General features: G+C 46.7%; 1 protein-coding gene across 16 annotated transcripts in view; it reads right to left on the bottom strand.

The window, feature by feature from the left end:
* The window catches only part of PITPNM2 (phosphatidylinositol transfer protein membrane associated 2), a 141411-nt gene that overhangs the window by 17541 nt on the left and 109268 nt on the right, over nt 1–14602 (bottom strand). For 9 of the 16 annotated variants that reach the window (XM_055710282.1, XM_055710297.1, XM_055710275.1 and 6 more), the window contains 6 exons: nt 13930–14119; nt 12748–12867; nt 12172–12383; nt 7144–7319; nt 6587–6757; nt 3737–3886 (listed from right to left, as the gene is read on the bottom strand). In XM_055710282.1, coding sequence (XP_055566257.1) covers nt 3737–3886; nt 6587–6757; nt 7144–7319; nt 12172–12383; nt 12748–12867; nt 13930–14119 — 1019 coding nt within the window. Of the gene's footprint in view, nt 1–2259; nt 2402–3736; nt 3887–4393; nt 5494–6586; nt 6758–7143; nt 7320–12171; nt 12384–12747; nt 12868–13929; nt 14120–14602 lie in introns of those variants that run through there. The other 7 variants (XM_055710294.1, XM_055710287.1, XM_055710327.1 and 4 more) reach the window with 4 other exon arrangements.

Here is a 14602-nt window from a genome sequence, read left to right on the forward strand (position 1 = left end):
TACGCGGCTGACACAGAGCGTTGTTTTGGCAACTGGTTTATTTTAATATCAATCTTTTTTTGCTTGGGCTACTGATTTGCTTCCTCCCATCTCTCAGGTCGCAGCAGCAGTGTCTGTGCCCACACAAATCCTGCTGCAGCAGAGGCAGAGGGAACGTACAAAGCCAAAGACGTGTGGCCAAGTGTGGGGAAAGAGTTCTGTTCTCCGCAGGGAAAATCAGGCCACAAGCTGCTCTGGGTAAAAGCTTTGCGGGCTGCAGGATCTGAGCCTTAGCAGGAGTCTGACCTGACGATGAGCTGCCCACGCTGTCCCTGAAAGGCCATTACCAGCATCACTTTCTCAGCACTTTCCTCTTCTTCTCGCCTCACCTTGAGCTACTGGCTGTCAAGGCTGCTACCAGCATCCACAACCCAGCCAGCCCCACCAGGACAGTAATTTTTCACTGCAGAAACCGCCAGCACAAGCAAGAGGAGGTAATTCAAGTGCAGGCTGCACTTGGAGAAGAGGAGCCGAGCCAGGAACTGCAGTCAACTCCACAAAGGTCTCAGGGGTAAAGGGTCTCATTCCCATTGCTGCGTGACCTGGGACAACCCTCTCATCCCTCCTCTGGTTACCTCTGCCTCTCCTTGCCCTCACCTGTCAGGATGGGAGATGCTTATGGACTTGTGCCCCACCAGGGGAGTGCCCCCCATAACACAGGAGACCACCACCGCCTTCCCTCAACCTGGCCAGAGGCAAGGAGCCGTGTGGCTCCATCCGTGCTAGGAAAAACCGCCAGGTTCAGGTTTAACTAACACTTCCCAGTGACGTTTAAACTTCTTCCTCTCCCTTAAACATAAACCATCTGTGGCTTGAATTGGGAAGCAGCTGGAAGACACACAGAAGAGTGTCACAGTGATGCTACACCGGAGAAAAGCCTGGACCAAATGCGGTGCTGCCTGGGTTGATCGTGGCTCCGGCTCTGTTAGTATGTCCTCACTTAGCGCTGTCTGAATTTTATCTCTTTTGAGAAAGTGGAAAGCAAATAAAGGAAGAAACAGTGGTATTTCAGGCTTGCTTTTTTTAGCCAGTCTCGCTTTCCTGCGCCTGACAGGGGATTCTTTTAATACAATGAGTTTGAAGAAAAAATACCCAACCTCAGCAGCCCTTCTAATACCACCCTAGCTAGTGCCACCAGAGGAGTAATTTTCACTCCTACGAAAGCCTGAACTGTTCCAGCGTTACTGAACTGCTCAGTTTAATAGCACCCATGTTGGGGGCAGGGGTTTGCTCTGCAGGGGATGGAGTGCCACCTGACAGCAGTGCTCCCACTTGGGTGGCTCTCGTGTTTCTCCCTTTTCCCAAGCTACACACCCCGTGTCCCTGAAAAAGGACAGTTTCTAAGACAAATGAGGGCCAGGAAAAGGGAGGGCAGGAAGCATGTGGACAGAAAACCTGTTTTATGTATTACTGCCCCTTTTAGCCATGCTTTCTCCACCCCAAAGCTGCAGTGACAGCGACTTCCAGGTAAAACCCCGAGACCTGACTTGCAGAAAAACCCCCTCTAGCAACCTATCTCCTAAAGTCTGTGTTTTCTTTGCAGCAAATCCCCTGTGCAGCACCGCTCTTGCAATTCTGAAACCAAGAGGGTTTTCCTGGGGAGTGCAGTGACCAGGGTGGGATGTCACAGATGCTGCCACGCTGGCACAGACTGATCCCAGCACCTGCAACCGCTCCTGCTCCAAAAGGGAGCGATCTAAAGCCTTCTGTGTTGCAGGGATGGCATCCCTAGCCACAGCTCAGGACCCAGCAATCGTGGGGAAGTTTTTAAGACAAGCACTTCAAGCCCAGGGTAAAACTGGACGGCTGGAACAGGCTCGGCAGAAGCAAGACCTCCATCAAGATCAGCCCTTCCTTGATGTCCCCAGCTAAGGACAGAGGTGCCCCTGGTTCACTGCACTGGCTGAGGCATACTTGTACCACGTCAGAGGGCTGGCTTTATCAGGACAAGGAGACTTTAGGAAGAGGAGACCTGGCTCCAGCGGTGCCCTGAGCACCCCCTCTCCCAGCAAAGGACCCGCCGCTGCTCAGGCTGTAGCAAGCATGTGTCAGGACAGTGCAATGAACTGAGATTTAACTGCACTTCCAGAAGAGGTGACGTAAGAAGCAAAATAACTTTTTTTCCTCCCCCCCCCCTCCCCGAAACCTACCTCTGGATCTCTAATACTTATTTCAGTGCTGTGCCTTTTCATTTATGGACTCGTTTGTCAATGTTCTTACCAATTGTTTCCCACTAAGTGAACGGCACGGGGCCATCCTCCTAATGTACTGTTGACACTGCGTTAAGTCCTTGGGGTATCTGAATGGCAGATTTCAGTATGTGCTATTTTCAGGCTGAGCTGTGGCACCGAAGTGGGAAATGCTGAAAGCAATCAAAAATACGTAAAGTTCAATTACAAAAATAAAATAAATAAAAAAAGCAGCCAGCCAGCTGCTCAGCACAGGCCAGACCCTGCTTGCACTGGAGGCACTGGTAAGTGCTAGGCACTCTGCAGTTGCTATCCTGAGATCAAAAGCAGCATCAATTTCTATTGTCGATACTTTTTTTACGATTCTGGAAATTTCCTGCAGTCCAGTGGGATTTTCAGCACTTGCCACAGTCAAGCCAAGCACTGCTTGGCCACACTGTGCTCTTGACACACAAGGTAAAAAGCAGAGAACCTTCTAAAGGCTCTGTCCTGACAGCAGGAACTATCAGATGACAGCTAAACAGCATTTCATCAGTGACCTCCAAAGGGATTAATTAATAGTACCAGATCCTTTCCCTCTGCTTTGCTACAGAACAGCACAGGCAACATGGCAACTGCATACCTAAAATCACCTACAGCTTCAAAAGAGAGACTATCTGGAACAGTCAGCAACGTTGCCATCCTGGGTGACCACGTAACGGACCGGACTGCTCATGAACAGCAAGGGTCAGCTTGTTACAGACAAGGCAGCAGAGCCAAACTCTCAGTGCAAAACACTGAAAAAGGGGTGAGAATGGGAAAGACACACAGCCAAGAAAAAAACTAAACCAAAGTCAAGTCTCATTAAAATCACAGACACAGCACCAGCCACAACTGGAATAAATGAGGCCATGCAGCATTTAGGATGGAAACTAAAGCAAAAAAACACCCAAAAAAACAAAGCATCAAACTTTGCTTTTAAGGCAGAAGTCAAGAAATAAATTTTAAAAAGCCAAAATGTGTAGCCACCTTGGGGTCTGAAAGCCTCAGTCGCTGTATTCAGCAGAGCCACAAGAAGTGTCCAAACACAAGATCCTCAAATGGACAAAATCTGGTCTGACCCAGACGTTGTGGCCAGGGTGCAGCACGGCTGGGTGCTGGGGAGCCACCCAATGAGGCAGGCAGCCCTCTCCCACGGGGTCCTGCACAAGCAGGGCCACCCAGGGACTCAGGCTTTCTGTGCCAAAGCCTCTTCCCAGCAGCACAGCCACCACGGATGGAAAAGAGTCAGCCCGTGGCAGCAGTCTCCCCTTCCAGCATCGACACCAGAATGGGACAGTTTGCAATCCCAACTCGTTCTTTGCATGGTGGGTCTCCCAGACCCAAGCATGATCCCAAGTGGATATTTCATGTGGCACAGCCTGAGACACAGCACGAAGATTTCGACTCCAGGAGGCAACAGCGTGATCTCCAAAAAAGCACCCCAAGTACCCAACACCACAGACAATACAAAAGTGTAGATTACACACACTCAGCAAAACCAGCACTTTTATTGGAAACATCTTGCCAATTCAGTACGGGAACGGGGATACTTGTTTCCATGAAGCTGTCCTGGTGCTGGAGAGCACCCAGAGGGCTACTTTCCATGAGGAGGATGGGATTGTTCTGGATTGTCTCAACTAGAAGCAGATGGGAAAAAAAAAAACAACAAACAAAACAAAACAGGACAAAGAACAACAGACGTGCGGCCACGAAAGTGTTAACGTACAAACAGTTACAACCGAGCACTTCAACTATGAGTCTCCAATGAAAAGACAACCTTCAAATAGAGTAAAAGAAACAAAACATGGGTGACTTTCCAAATAGACCCACATCAGAGATTAACTGGTAGCAGAGGAAAGCACGATGGTGTTTCAATAACAAAAGCAAAGGGAGTCCTCTTAACCAGCTTCTCCAATGAGCCCCAAATCCATAAATACCCAGCAGATGAAACTTTTCTACTATGAGGGGAAAAAAAATTATGCTGTAAGGGGAGATTTACTTGCATCAGACTCACAGCTTACACAGTGCAAAGCACAGGAGTAAGCAGGGATGTTAATTTGATTTTACTCTGCAAGTTGGTTGTAATGAAACAGAGATCCAACATTTGGTACAGATGGAAAAAATGAAGGAGAAAAAAAAAAAAATCTCCCCTCCCCAGAAAAGAGGCTTTCTGAATCATGGACTTTAAAAAAAGCTACCTATCTGCATGAGGAAATGTGCACAAACAGTGTTACAGAAGGTTTTGTACATAGCTAATTATAATTGAGCACCTGAATTTTACGTGCTCACCAAATCGTATAGCTTAATTATAGCAGCAATTAACTTTTCTGGAGCACCCTACAGTGAACACTAACTTCAGTAGCAGCTTTGCAAATCATGGTTAGAACATTCCTTCTGGGTAACGTGTAAATCACAACCCTGAAATTTTGACTAACGGAAAGGAATAGCTGGCTCCTTCATCATAAAGCGATGAAGAGGCTTCGTCTTACGTGAGAAGAGAATTTAAAGCTGCTTTTTTTTGTCACTTTTATTCATCAAGGCAGAGCAGCATCAATTAAAACAACAAAGCTCAAGCCTGGAGAGGGTTTCAAAATCACTCTACCCTTCTCATGGTCGAGTTAATTGCTGGTTAAGTCCTCTCCACGACATAGCAAGTGTCTCGGTGAACACAGCCCACTCAAAGGCTTGGGAGGCACAGCCAACTAATAAGATCCCTGCTGTTCTTTTGATTCTGCTGATCCCTAATCAGGTTGCTCAGTGTCAACGGGGCTTCCACCTCGGGCTTCAGTGAGAACAGGGGCTTGGAAATGTATTTAAGAGGAAGAAGGTAAGATGTTTAGGATTTTTTTGGTTTTTTTTTAAGAAGCCACTTGCAGCTGATACTTAGAATACACCCAAAAAGCAAATTACTTTTCAAGTTGCTATAGATTCTCTCAGCTGTTGTAACTGGACTGGGTAAAAATGTAATTGTGGGTGGATCCATTCTTGAAAAGTGTTGCTGCAAGATCTTTGCTAAATTTGACAAATGAGCAGGGCCTGCTGAAAGTATTTTATTCGCTTTATTAAACGTGGGTCTTAGTTTATGCCCATTTAACACATCAGACCTCTAGATTCAGCAATTGCAATACAATCTTTAAAGACACTGATTCACAGAAGATCACTGCTTTGGATTTTCAATTTAAAAATGATGCAGGGTGTCACCAGAGTCGTTCAGCTCTAGATACATATTCCTCTTCATGTAGTCCTGCATGATTCAAATATTAAACAAATGGCAAGCTACCAGAGCTTGGGGAAAAAAAATAATTAACCACCAAATCCCAATCTTTCTAGCTGGTGGCTTTGATATTCCAAACTCTGGTTTGCCAGCATGATTTCTTGTGTGCTGTAAGTCTAGGTCTGTAGTAGTGACTCTTAGCTGCAACGTTGACTTTAAGTGGCTGCAGACCACTTAAATCTTAAATCTTTAGCAAGGGAAATACTGTGGTGCAATTGTTCTTCCTGCCCCAAAGGCCTGACCCCACAGGGAACCAAAGCTTTAGGTGAAGCAGAAAGGTCAAATTTAGTTCTGCACAGTGATGAGCTTCCCCCAGAACTCCTTGCAATGAGAGCCTGCACTGAAATGGCAACAGACCATGAGAGTCTAGGCACAGAAGTGAGGTGAAGATGGTAGGAAATATATAGATTATTTTACTAGATCAACTGCAAGAGCACTGATGTAATGGGAGCTGAGGCAGGGCATGGTCAGGACACAGCTGCTTCAAATGCAACCCAGTAAGACAAGCGGGCATGCACACAGCCATTTTCCATTTTGTTACTGCTGCAACCAGGGCAGAGCAAGGGAAGAGGCCACTGATGGCAGAGTTATCCTAGGAAGGCAAATCGTCTCATTGGCAAGGTGGCCAGGGCAAGGCACTGTCACCAGCCCACCGATCTGCAGCAGCCTGTCCCATGAAAAAGCAGAGGTTGCAACCAAGTAAATCATCTCATTATCTCCCTGCTGACTCTGCTCCTTCCAGCCCGCACTGACCCTTCCGGGGACTGAAGCCCTAAACTCTGCCCAGTTATTCGTGTTTCACTCAGTCCCTCAGACCTTCACAGAGAGGTCACCACATCACAACTCTCAGCAGCTGACGGCCTTTGTGTGACAAACAATGGGCATAAGGACAAAAAAAAGGCACTGATTTTGGTGGAAGAGAACTACTTTTCTGGTAAACGGGGAATAAGGCTAACATCACAGGGTCAATCGTCTTTCTTGAAATTATCAAAGCAATCAGGAATGACATGCCAAGTGTGGATACAACCCTTTAGACAGCTAATACGGATCTGAAGTGACTTACCTAGAACAGCAGAATTGCCATCCCCCAGCGGGAACCTCTGGTAACGGGGAATATTAAAGGGGGGCAAAAGGTAGAACTTCCTCTCCAAAAGAGGCTCAAGGCGCGAAGCAGATGGGTCTGCAGGGTGGAACAGGTTATAGACCTGCTGACAAGCTGGTCTGAGCTGAAAGACTAAAAAGATGAGAAAAACCCCTCAAGTATCGAAAAGTTATTTATTAGAATACTGTAAATATTTGTCTCTAAAAAGGACAACTATTGTGTTAAAAAAAAAAAGTGCTAAGGATTTATCATCTCCCTCGTCTTCCAGTTCAGTCGATTGAAACAATTTATTACAATATTTATAGACTCAAGAATTGCCCAGTATTTTTAATAATTGCAAATAAATTGTATGATCAGTATTGGCTAGAACACACAGTGATCTGCTTCCTTATGGCGCAATAAGTGTTATATATAAATGTTTGGGTTTTACCAGTTTGTCTCATCAAATTACTCCATTTGTAGCAGGAGGTCTTTACACCATCCACTAAGTGAGCTCAGCAGCTTACGTCAGGACTTACTGTCAAGAGCTGGAATGACTGTTTTTCGCAGTGCAAGAACCAGACCCAAGGGAGAACCAAAGAGGAAGAAGTCAGTGATCTCAAATTCAAACTTCCCAATATTTCCTCCATCCAACATAGTAGAGCTACTAGATCGCCTGGATCCTGGGTCATTTCTCAAAACACTAGAATGTAAACTGGGACAAGAACAGAAAAAAAAAGTCAAAATTTTATTCATGCTGCGTTTTTATAATTGAAGGGTGGATTAGTGAGTGACACTGAATATAATTTCTATCTCTTTAGTGAAGGAACTATGCCAATCAACCCACCATGCCTCAGTGCTGTAGTTTTACCAGCCAGTAAAACATTCCCCCCAAAAAATTACCCCGTCACACTGGCAGAATTTAGACTGTACAAATCCAAGCCTCAAGCCAGTTCATTTACATGCTCCTATCTCCTCAAAATGTTATTAATTTGAGGAGTCAAATTCTTGATTGCTGCTGGTAGAAGAGTCACTTGCAAGATAAAATAACCAGCAAGCCAAAACTGCTGAAGTAGCAGGGAAACAAGCAGGTTTACAGTGATTCACTCCATGACACTCGTTACTGCTACGCTTTATGGATGTCATCATCTGAGTTCCTTCCATCACCTTATTCTCAAATGTTACAGAAAGCTGTGCTTACCCATTTCTTCCTCGTGGAAGTAGGTGAACAAATGTTATAGGATTGAAAAGGAAAAAGAAAAAGAAAATGGGAGTGAAAAGAGAAAAAGAAAGATCAAAATCTGCAAGAGGGTTTCTGATCTTTGTGCACCAAGTTTGCACCACAGCTTCCATGCACGTGTGTGGCATCCATGGGAATGAGAATTCATGGTAATTAACTCAAGTGGCTGTGTGGTAAATTGTATTTATCATGCACCCAGGACTCTCCCAGTTCTCCTCTGCCCATGAAGCTACATCTGTTGAGCTATTACCAAACCACCTCTCAACCTCAGCCCAGCAACTCCAGATAACTGTACTTAAAAAGAATAATGATATAGAATGTGCCTAGCTTCCCTTCCTATCCCCTTTCAGGTGCCAAATCTGTTTGCAAAATTCAACCTGCGTGCAGTGCAGGATGGACAACACACAGGTTTAACAGAGAGATTTAAATGCACAAATCCCTTAGGCACTGAGGAAGAAACAGCAGGAAGCCTCAGATGAAAATCCCAGGAATCCACCCCCATGTTAGAAAGAGGTGTTTCTTTGCAGTCTGGCTCTGGGGTTAGACAGCAAAATGACAGATGTGTAACATTTGACCTGGTTCTCAAAAGGGTTTCTGAGATTCTTCTGCTACCACCCAAAAGCAATAAGCTGCAATTTCTTTTGCTCTCCCGGTTCTACAGATTCAGACGGCAGCCTGGCTGGGCTACCGTTGCTCTAATTAGAAGCAGAGAGTTGAAGACAGAGTAACCAGCAGTGACTCAACAGGGGTTTTTTTGCAAACATTTGAAAAAGCATCTGAACAGGTTCTAGAAAATATGTAGGATAAATGGATACCACAACAGTTGGGCTGGAGAAAAGCTTTACTGGCCCGGAGTTGGGAACGATGCAAATGCAACAGACTCTTGACAGCTCTGTGGCCCCCAGGCAAAAACCCAGGTGGTCACCGGCACTTGCTGTGTCTCCGTGTGCGATAGCACTTGCTCATCAAGGCCACAGCGTGCTGAACACCCGAGCAGCTGGGCAGTGACACCCCAGCACTGCTGCGCTCGTGCAATCGGGGATGCTCACTCCCTACTATCTGTAGCACCGGAGCAGTTGATTGTGCACGCTCCCCCTCTGGGAGAGCCATTTCATAAATGACCAGCTGCAAACTCACACATTTGAGAAGAAAAAGGGGTTTCACTCAGACTTTTGTCTTCCTGCTTTGGTAAATTAATGTGCCATCCCAGAGACAGTGCTTCTGCTGGATGTCATTCCCAAAGGATGCTAAAGGACCTTCTTCTCATGCTGCACTGCCACATATTCTCTAAAGACGCACGCGTGCATATGCACGGCGCTATTCTCCCGCTTTCCAACTGCAGGGAAATGACAAGCTTACTTATGCCAGACATACGTATCGGGGAAAGTCAAAACAGTGATGTCAAAAGTGAGAGGAACAGGAGGTTACAGCAGTGACAGTTAAAATGAGCATGTCCCCATTTCTGTGATGTGAACGAGCTTCCCTGAGATTGATCACACTGCCGAGACACGCCATGCTGAAACACGTTTCTAAACAAGCCCCCTTCAGCCCTTCAGCGAGGCTACAATTATTTTAGCTGACAGGACTGCAACTGATTAAGTTTGCTGTGTGTAAGGAATACAAAGTTATTTAGAAGATGTTCAGTTTTGCCAGTGACGGGGTGACAGCAACGTAATTCCAACGAAGGCGCAGAAGGAAAGACTATCCCGAGGCAGATGTGTTTTCCCAGGACAGGTGCAGGGCATTTTTGGTGTATCCACCCATCTTCCCACAGCATCTCTTTGTGGGGAACAGCAGACAACAAGAGCACTCATACTGCTAAGCGATTTGGACAGCTTCTCTCCTTTTGCTGGGAACTCGACTGTCTTTTCAGCAATCAAAAGAAATAAGAGCCAAGGGGAACTCTTAATCCATCACGCTCCGAGCAACCTACAGTGCCCCGCTCTCCCTTTAAAGAGCAGCAGATGTACTGTGTGCATTAATTAAACAAGAGCTTATGGATTTCAGAAGCAAATCAACTCATTTTACAATAATACAAGTACGGCACAGCCAGAAATAATGTAGTTGTGCAGAAGGACTGAATTTTAAAATAAATGTGTGATTGTAATCTCTAGATGCTGCTCTGGCTCACTGGGCATTATCCCAGAGAAGCGGGTAGGTCTGATACATGAATAAAAATGAGAAAAATGAGTCTTTGGCACAAGCTGAGCTCCACAGTCGGCACGGACAGAAAGGCCCCCATATGCCAGGCTGCCTGTCTGCCGAGCCCGTTAGGAAAACTTGGCTCTGTTCTACCCACCTCCTGCACGAAGCCACGTCACACCAGGGCTTGTTTTCTGTATGGGAAAATCATTACTGAAGTGACAAAGAGGCCAAAGGGACATTCTGCTGTTGGCTGTGCTGCTCAGTAATGACGGCTGCAAGCACAAGGTCCAGGGACAGCCCCTGTGTGATGCCCTGCTGGCATATGGGGGGGCGGGGGGGAAGAGGTGAATCACTGCACCCCAGCGCGGAGCAGGAGAGGTACGGAGAGAGCTCATACAGCAGCTTCAGCCTGCCCCTTTCCTGAGGGAATCTTGCTCTTCGGCTGTGGGAAGAGAGACGTTTCTCTAATCTCTAACTAATTTCTCAAGGTCTAACAGTAGATTAAAAAGATAAAAAACTCTAAAAGAAAAAGATGCACCAATCCATCAGCGCGTTGAACACTGACAACCCTTGCCAGGGACCCCCAAGTTCTTCATGTTGGGAGTGGGCAGAATCCTTTGGAGATGGAGCAGGAAGGACCAGGACCAGGACAAATCTATTTGAAATGATAAACTGTGCAATCCATTACCCATGTCAGGCCCAGCACTTAACTCTAAACTAGATGTAAAACTGCATCAAGATGCCAGCCCCCTTTCCTTAGCTGAGGCTGTCCCCCTGGAGTCAGTAACAAGGAGGAGAAACAGCACATTTCTGCACGACTCATATTTTCTCCTGTAATACAGGAGGCTGTTTTGGTAAGGTAAGAACAAGAAACTGATTGCCTTTTATTAACCTGCTGGAAATAGCCAAGAAGCTTATTGTGGTTTTTGTAAATGCAGCTGTCTTTCTGAACACAGTATCTCTGTGCAACAGCTGCATTCCCTTTGATACTTCCTCTCCCCCACAAATCTTTTATATAAAAGGGCCCCTGACACGGCAGGACAACACGAGTCCCTGCGCTGAAGCAGTGATTCCAAGCAGCAAAGGAGGGGCAGAAGTGTGGGACAAGCCTTCAGCTTGGCACAGGGCAAAAGGAACAGCCTAGGGGACAGTTGCATTGCCTGTAACGGTGTTCGCTGGTGGGGGGACATGCTCCCCAGTACCTGAGACATGGGGGAAGAGGGGTTAAGAGGATGCTGCAGTTCCTCCGGGCCTGCAGGAGGAAAAGGTCTGGGCTGTCCAGTTCCACAGGCTGAAGATGATGATTCAGTCAGAAAAAGCCTCTGGGCTTACAGAAGTAATCCCTGAACAACCAGCAGCAACGGGAAGGCTGCTATGGAAATTCTATTGGTTATGTTAACGGGTAAGTTCCTGAAGGTCCATTCGAAAACGCTTAGGATTACAATACTGGGGGCTTCAATAGCAAGTGACAAATTTGAATCGTGGCCTTGGTACAACCCAGCAGCTGCGGCAGAGGACAGAGTACAACCCCCTGTCCCCGCTCCACACAGAGGACTTGGGCTCCTTTGTCAGATTTTCCATAAACAGAACAATCCTCACGTGCAGCTGAAGGTTGCTCCATGAACCAGCTGAGCAGCTAGGGTTCAGGGTGTCCCATCCAGAGTATCCTGCCACCAGGGCAGCAGGAAAGGGCACCACAACTCAACCTCACACTTGAACTGGGCCAAAACGAAAGGCTACTCAGCTCACACCCACCTTTCCCAAGAACAGGCCAGCCAACTCAAAACCACCTTTCGCACACGCTTTGAAATAAATACAAAGTCCTGCTCCACCGCCTCCCCTCACACCACTTCTGTGTTTGCTGTATGACCTCCATCACACGCTTGTGGCACAGCAAAAAAGCCGTGACCTGACTGCCTTGGCTGTCGAGCAACAGGGTGAAGGTGTGACTGTAATACAGATGCAGCAGAGCAACTGGATTCTCTCACTGCCACTCAGCAAGGCAGCTGTTAATTATTTTTTTTGCATTCACAACACACCGAGATCTATACCCCTCTACTCTAAATTAAACACTATTTCTTACACCGTGCTTGTAACAGGATGACAAAGCAACGTTTGGGTTTCACAGATGCACCGATCTCAGCTCCAGAATATTGCTGGTTCTGTTCCTTCAAAATCTTACCTTGAAAGAAAGGCTTGATGCTGCTTTATCGTGTCCAGTTCGTAGGTTGATGAATCACTCCTTTTCCGTGGCAGCTGCTTCTTTGGATCTTCTCCGTTGCTACGGGGAATATCAATGTTACTCCTGCTGAGGTGTCTGCTGGCTTCCAAGTTAGAGCCACTGGAACAATAGCTGTTGTTCACCGTTATTCCAGGAGACAGGAGGTCAGTATCCTGGGATTTGAAATATACAGATTTAGCACTCTTAACAGCTGACTCAGGAATACACCTGCATCATAACCTTCTCCTTCCATCCTCCTTTCCCTATCTACCCCAAGATCCAGTTCAGGGCAAGACGGTATCTCAGACCAAACCACTTCCTAAGGGTGTGGGTGACACTTCACACCAGAGGGTGAAGCATCCCCATTCAGAGCAAACACACCCAAACTGAGACATATATGCACCTTAAGAGACATGTTTGCCACTGGTAAGGAATAGTCTTTGTCGCTTGGTGAAAAGATCCTTACTAAAACGGGGGGCCATGGAGGCGCTGTGGCCAGCAGACCCATTCCCAGTTCACACTGGGAGCCAGAATTACCTGGACACTCACAACGCTCCCTCGCCGACTGCTGTTCTGGCTCTCGGACACAGTCTGATTGCTGTAGCATAAGGCATCAAATCCCAGGATTCCTCCAACACAGTCCCCTACCAAGCAGACCTGAAAAATGCAACAGAGGCAGGGGAAGAGAGAGAGAGGGGGGGAAAAAGGCTCCTTGATTTCAGTTCAGAGCTGACATTTAAACGGGATGCTGGATGGTACCTAGGAAAGCTGCAGTAACAGGATGCCCAGTGCTTTCATCAGTAAAACTATTCAGTCAACAAACATCCCGTAATACCCTGCAGACTCTTGTTATCTAACATCGCTGATACTGATGGACAGACAGAGTTCTGGCTGTCCTCACCAACCGACTGAAGTGAAAGCACCAGAGCACCGATCAGAGCACTAACTCCAGCCTCAGAAAACCAAGCTTGATTCCCTCCTTCCCAGCTGTCTGTGCTGCCTCAGGCAAGCTCCCCTGTGCTTCTGCCCCGCATTCGGACCCTGAGGAGGTAACACTGTCCTGCCTCCAAGGGTACCAGGCAGGTAGGCACCGAGATCCCTGCGTAGGAGGGGGCTGCCTGGGTCCCTGGGCACAGTGCTGGCTGGGAAGAATCTCTGGGTGGATAAATGACACTGCAGCAGTGCAACGTGACAGCTAGTCCGACAGCTCAAACCTCGTGGGGCTAGAGAGTCACTCTGCTCACAAAGGTGTGAGGCTCAGTCAGGGTCTTTTATGGGGTGCAGCGGCCACACGGTGTCAAAAAAAGAAACCCACTTCTGCGACAACCCCAGCACAAGCTGCTGAAGGTCCTTCAAAGGTGGGAATGCTTAAATGGGGTTGGTTTGCAATGAGAGCAGAGATCCTGTGTAGTAACAAAGGTAGCATTCCTGATTCGGAAAGGTGTGTCAAGGTGAAAACTGATTAACTTCACAGCTTTGTAGCTTCATTTCTGAACGCAAGCTCAGGCTTTCCTTGGAATCCCAAAGGTACAAGACAGAGCATAAGCAATAATCTCTCTCTCAGAAAGAAAGAAATGGAAACGCACCACTTTCTTATTGCAGCCCAACACCGTCATGTTTCCATGCCTCCTGAGAGATTAATGGACAAAGAGAGCTTCAGGAGGAAATTGCTTCACTTGCTCTTCCTTTCCCTGTGGCTATCAAGAGCTGCTGGCTCACCTGGCCGTTGAACGACATGCCCTCCTGGGATTTGATGAACTCGCTGTAGGCCTGGTTGGCTCTGACGATGACTGTGGCTACTGCTTCTTGGTACTGTGGGGATGATGTTGCTAGCAGAGGGAGCGCAGCGAGGGGAATGTGATCCTGGCTGTTGGACAGGCAGCCTTCGTCGTAACTGTATGGGCTGAGGCTGAGTAGGGCAAGAGACATTGAAAATGTTCAGCCTAACATACAGATGGGGAAAACCATTTGCAGACAGCACAGTCAGTATTGTGGTTCATTAAAAAAAGCCTCAAGATAGAAAGGCTATTTATTCCGCTGTGAATGGGTGAGGGCTTAATAAATCTTTCCCTCCCATCAAACCTAAGTCTTCAAGGACAACATATTTACATTGACAGAACAACCCTCAGACAAGGAATTAAAGCCTTAGTATTTATTGAATTAATTAGAATAAATCAATCTCAGAACTCTTGATGCATGATTACTGTATTCACTACAGCTAAGTATGAAATCGAGATTGAATGCCTCTCTAGTATATTAGTAAGTGCATTCTCAAAGTGTGGTCAGAGCTTTCAATACTACATGCAGAACATTTCAGAGTAGCAAATAAAAAACCTAAAAACCAAGACTGAAATTTTATACGTGTATCTCCGTGACAAAGTAGCATCGACTT

The sequence above is a fragment of the Falco cherrug genome, chromosome 1, assembly GCF_023634085.1.
Source record: "Falco cherrug isolate bFalChe1 chromosome 1, bFalChe1.pri, whole genome shotgun sequence".
NCBI classification, from domain to species: Eukaryota; Metazoa; Chordata; class Aves; order Falconiformes; family Falconidae; genus Falco; species Falco cherrug.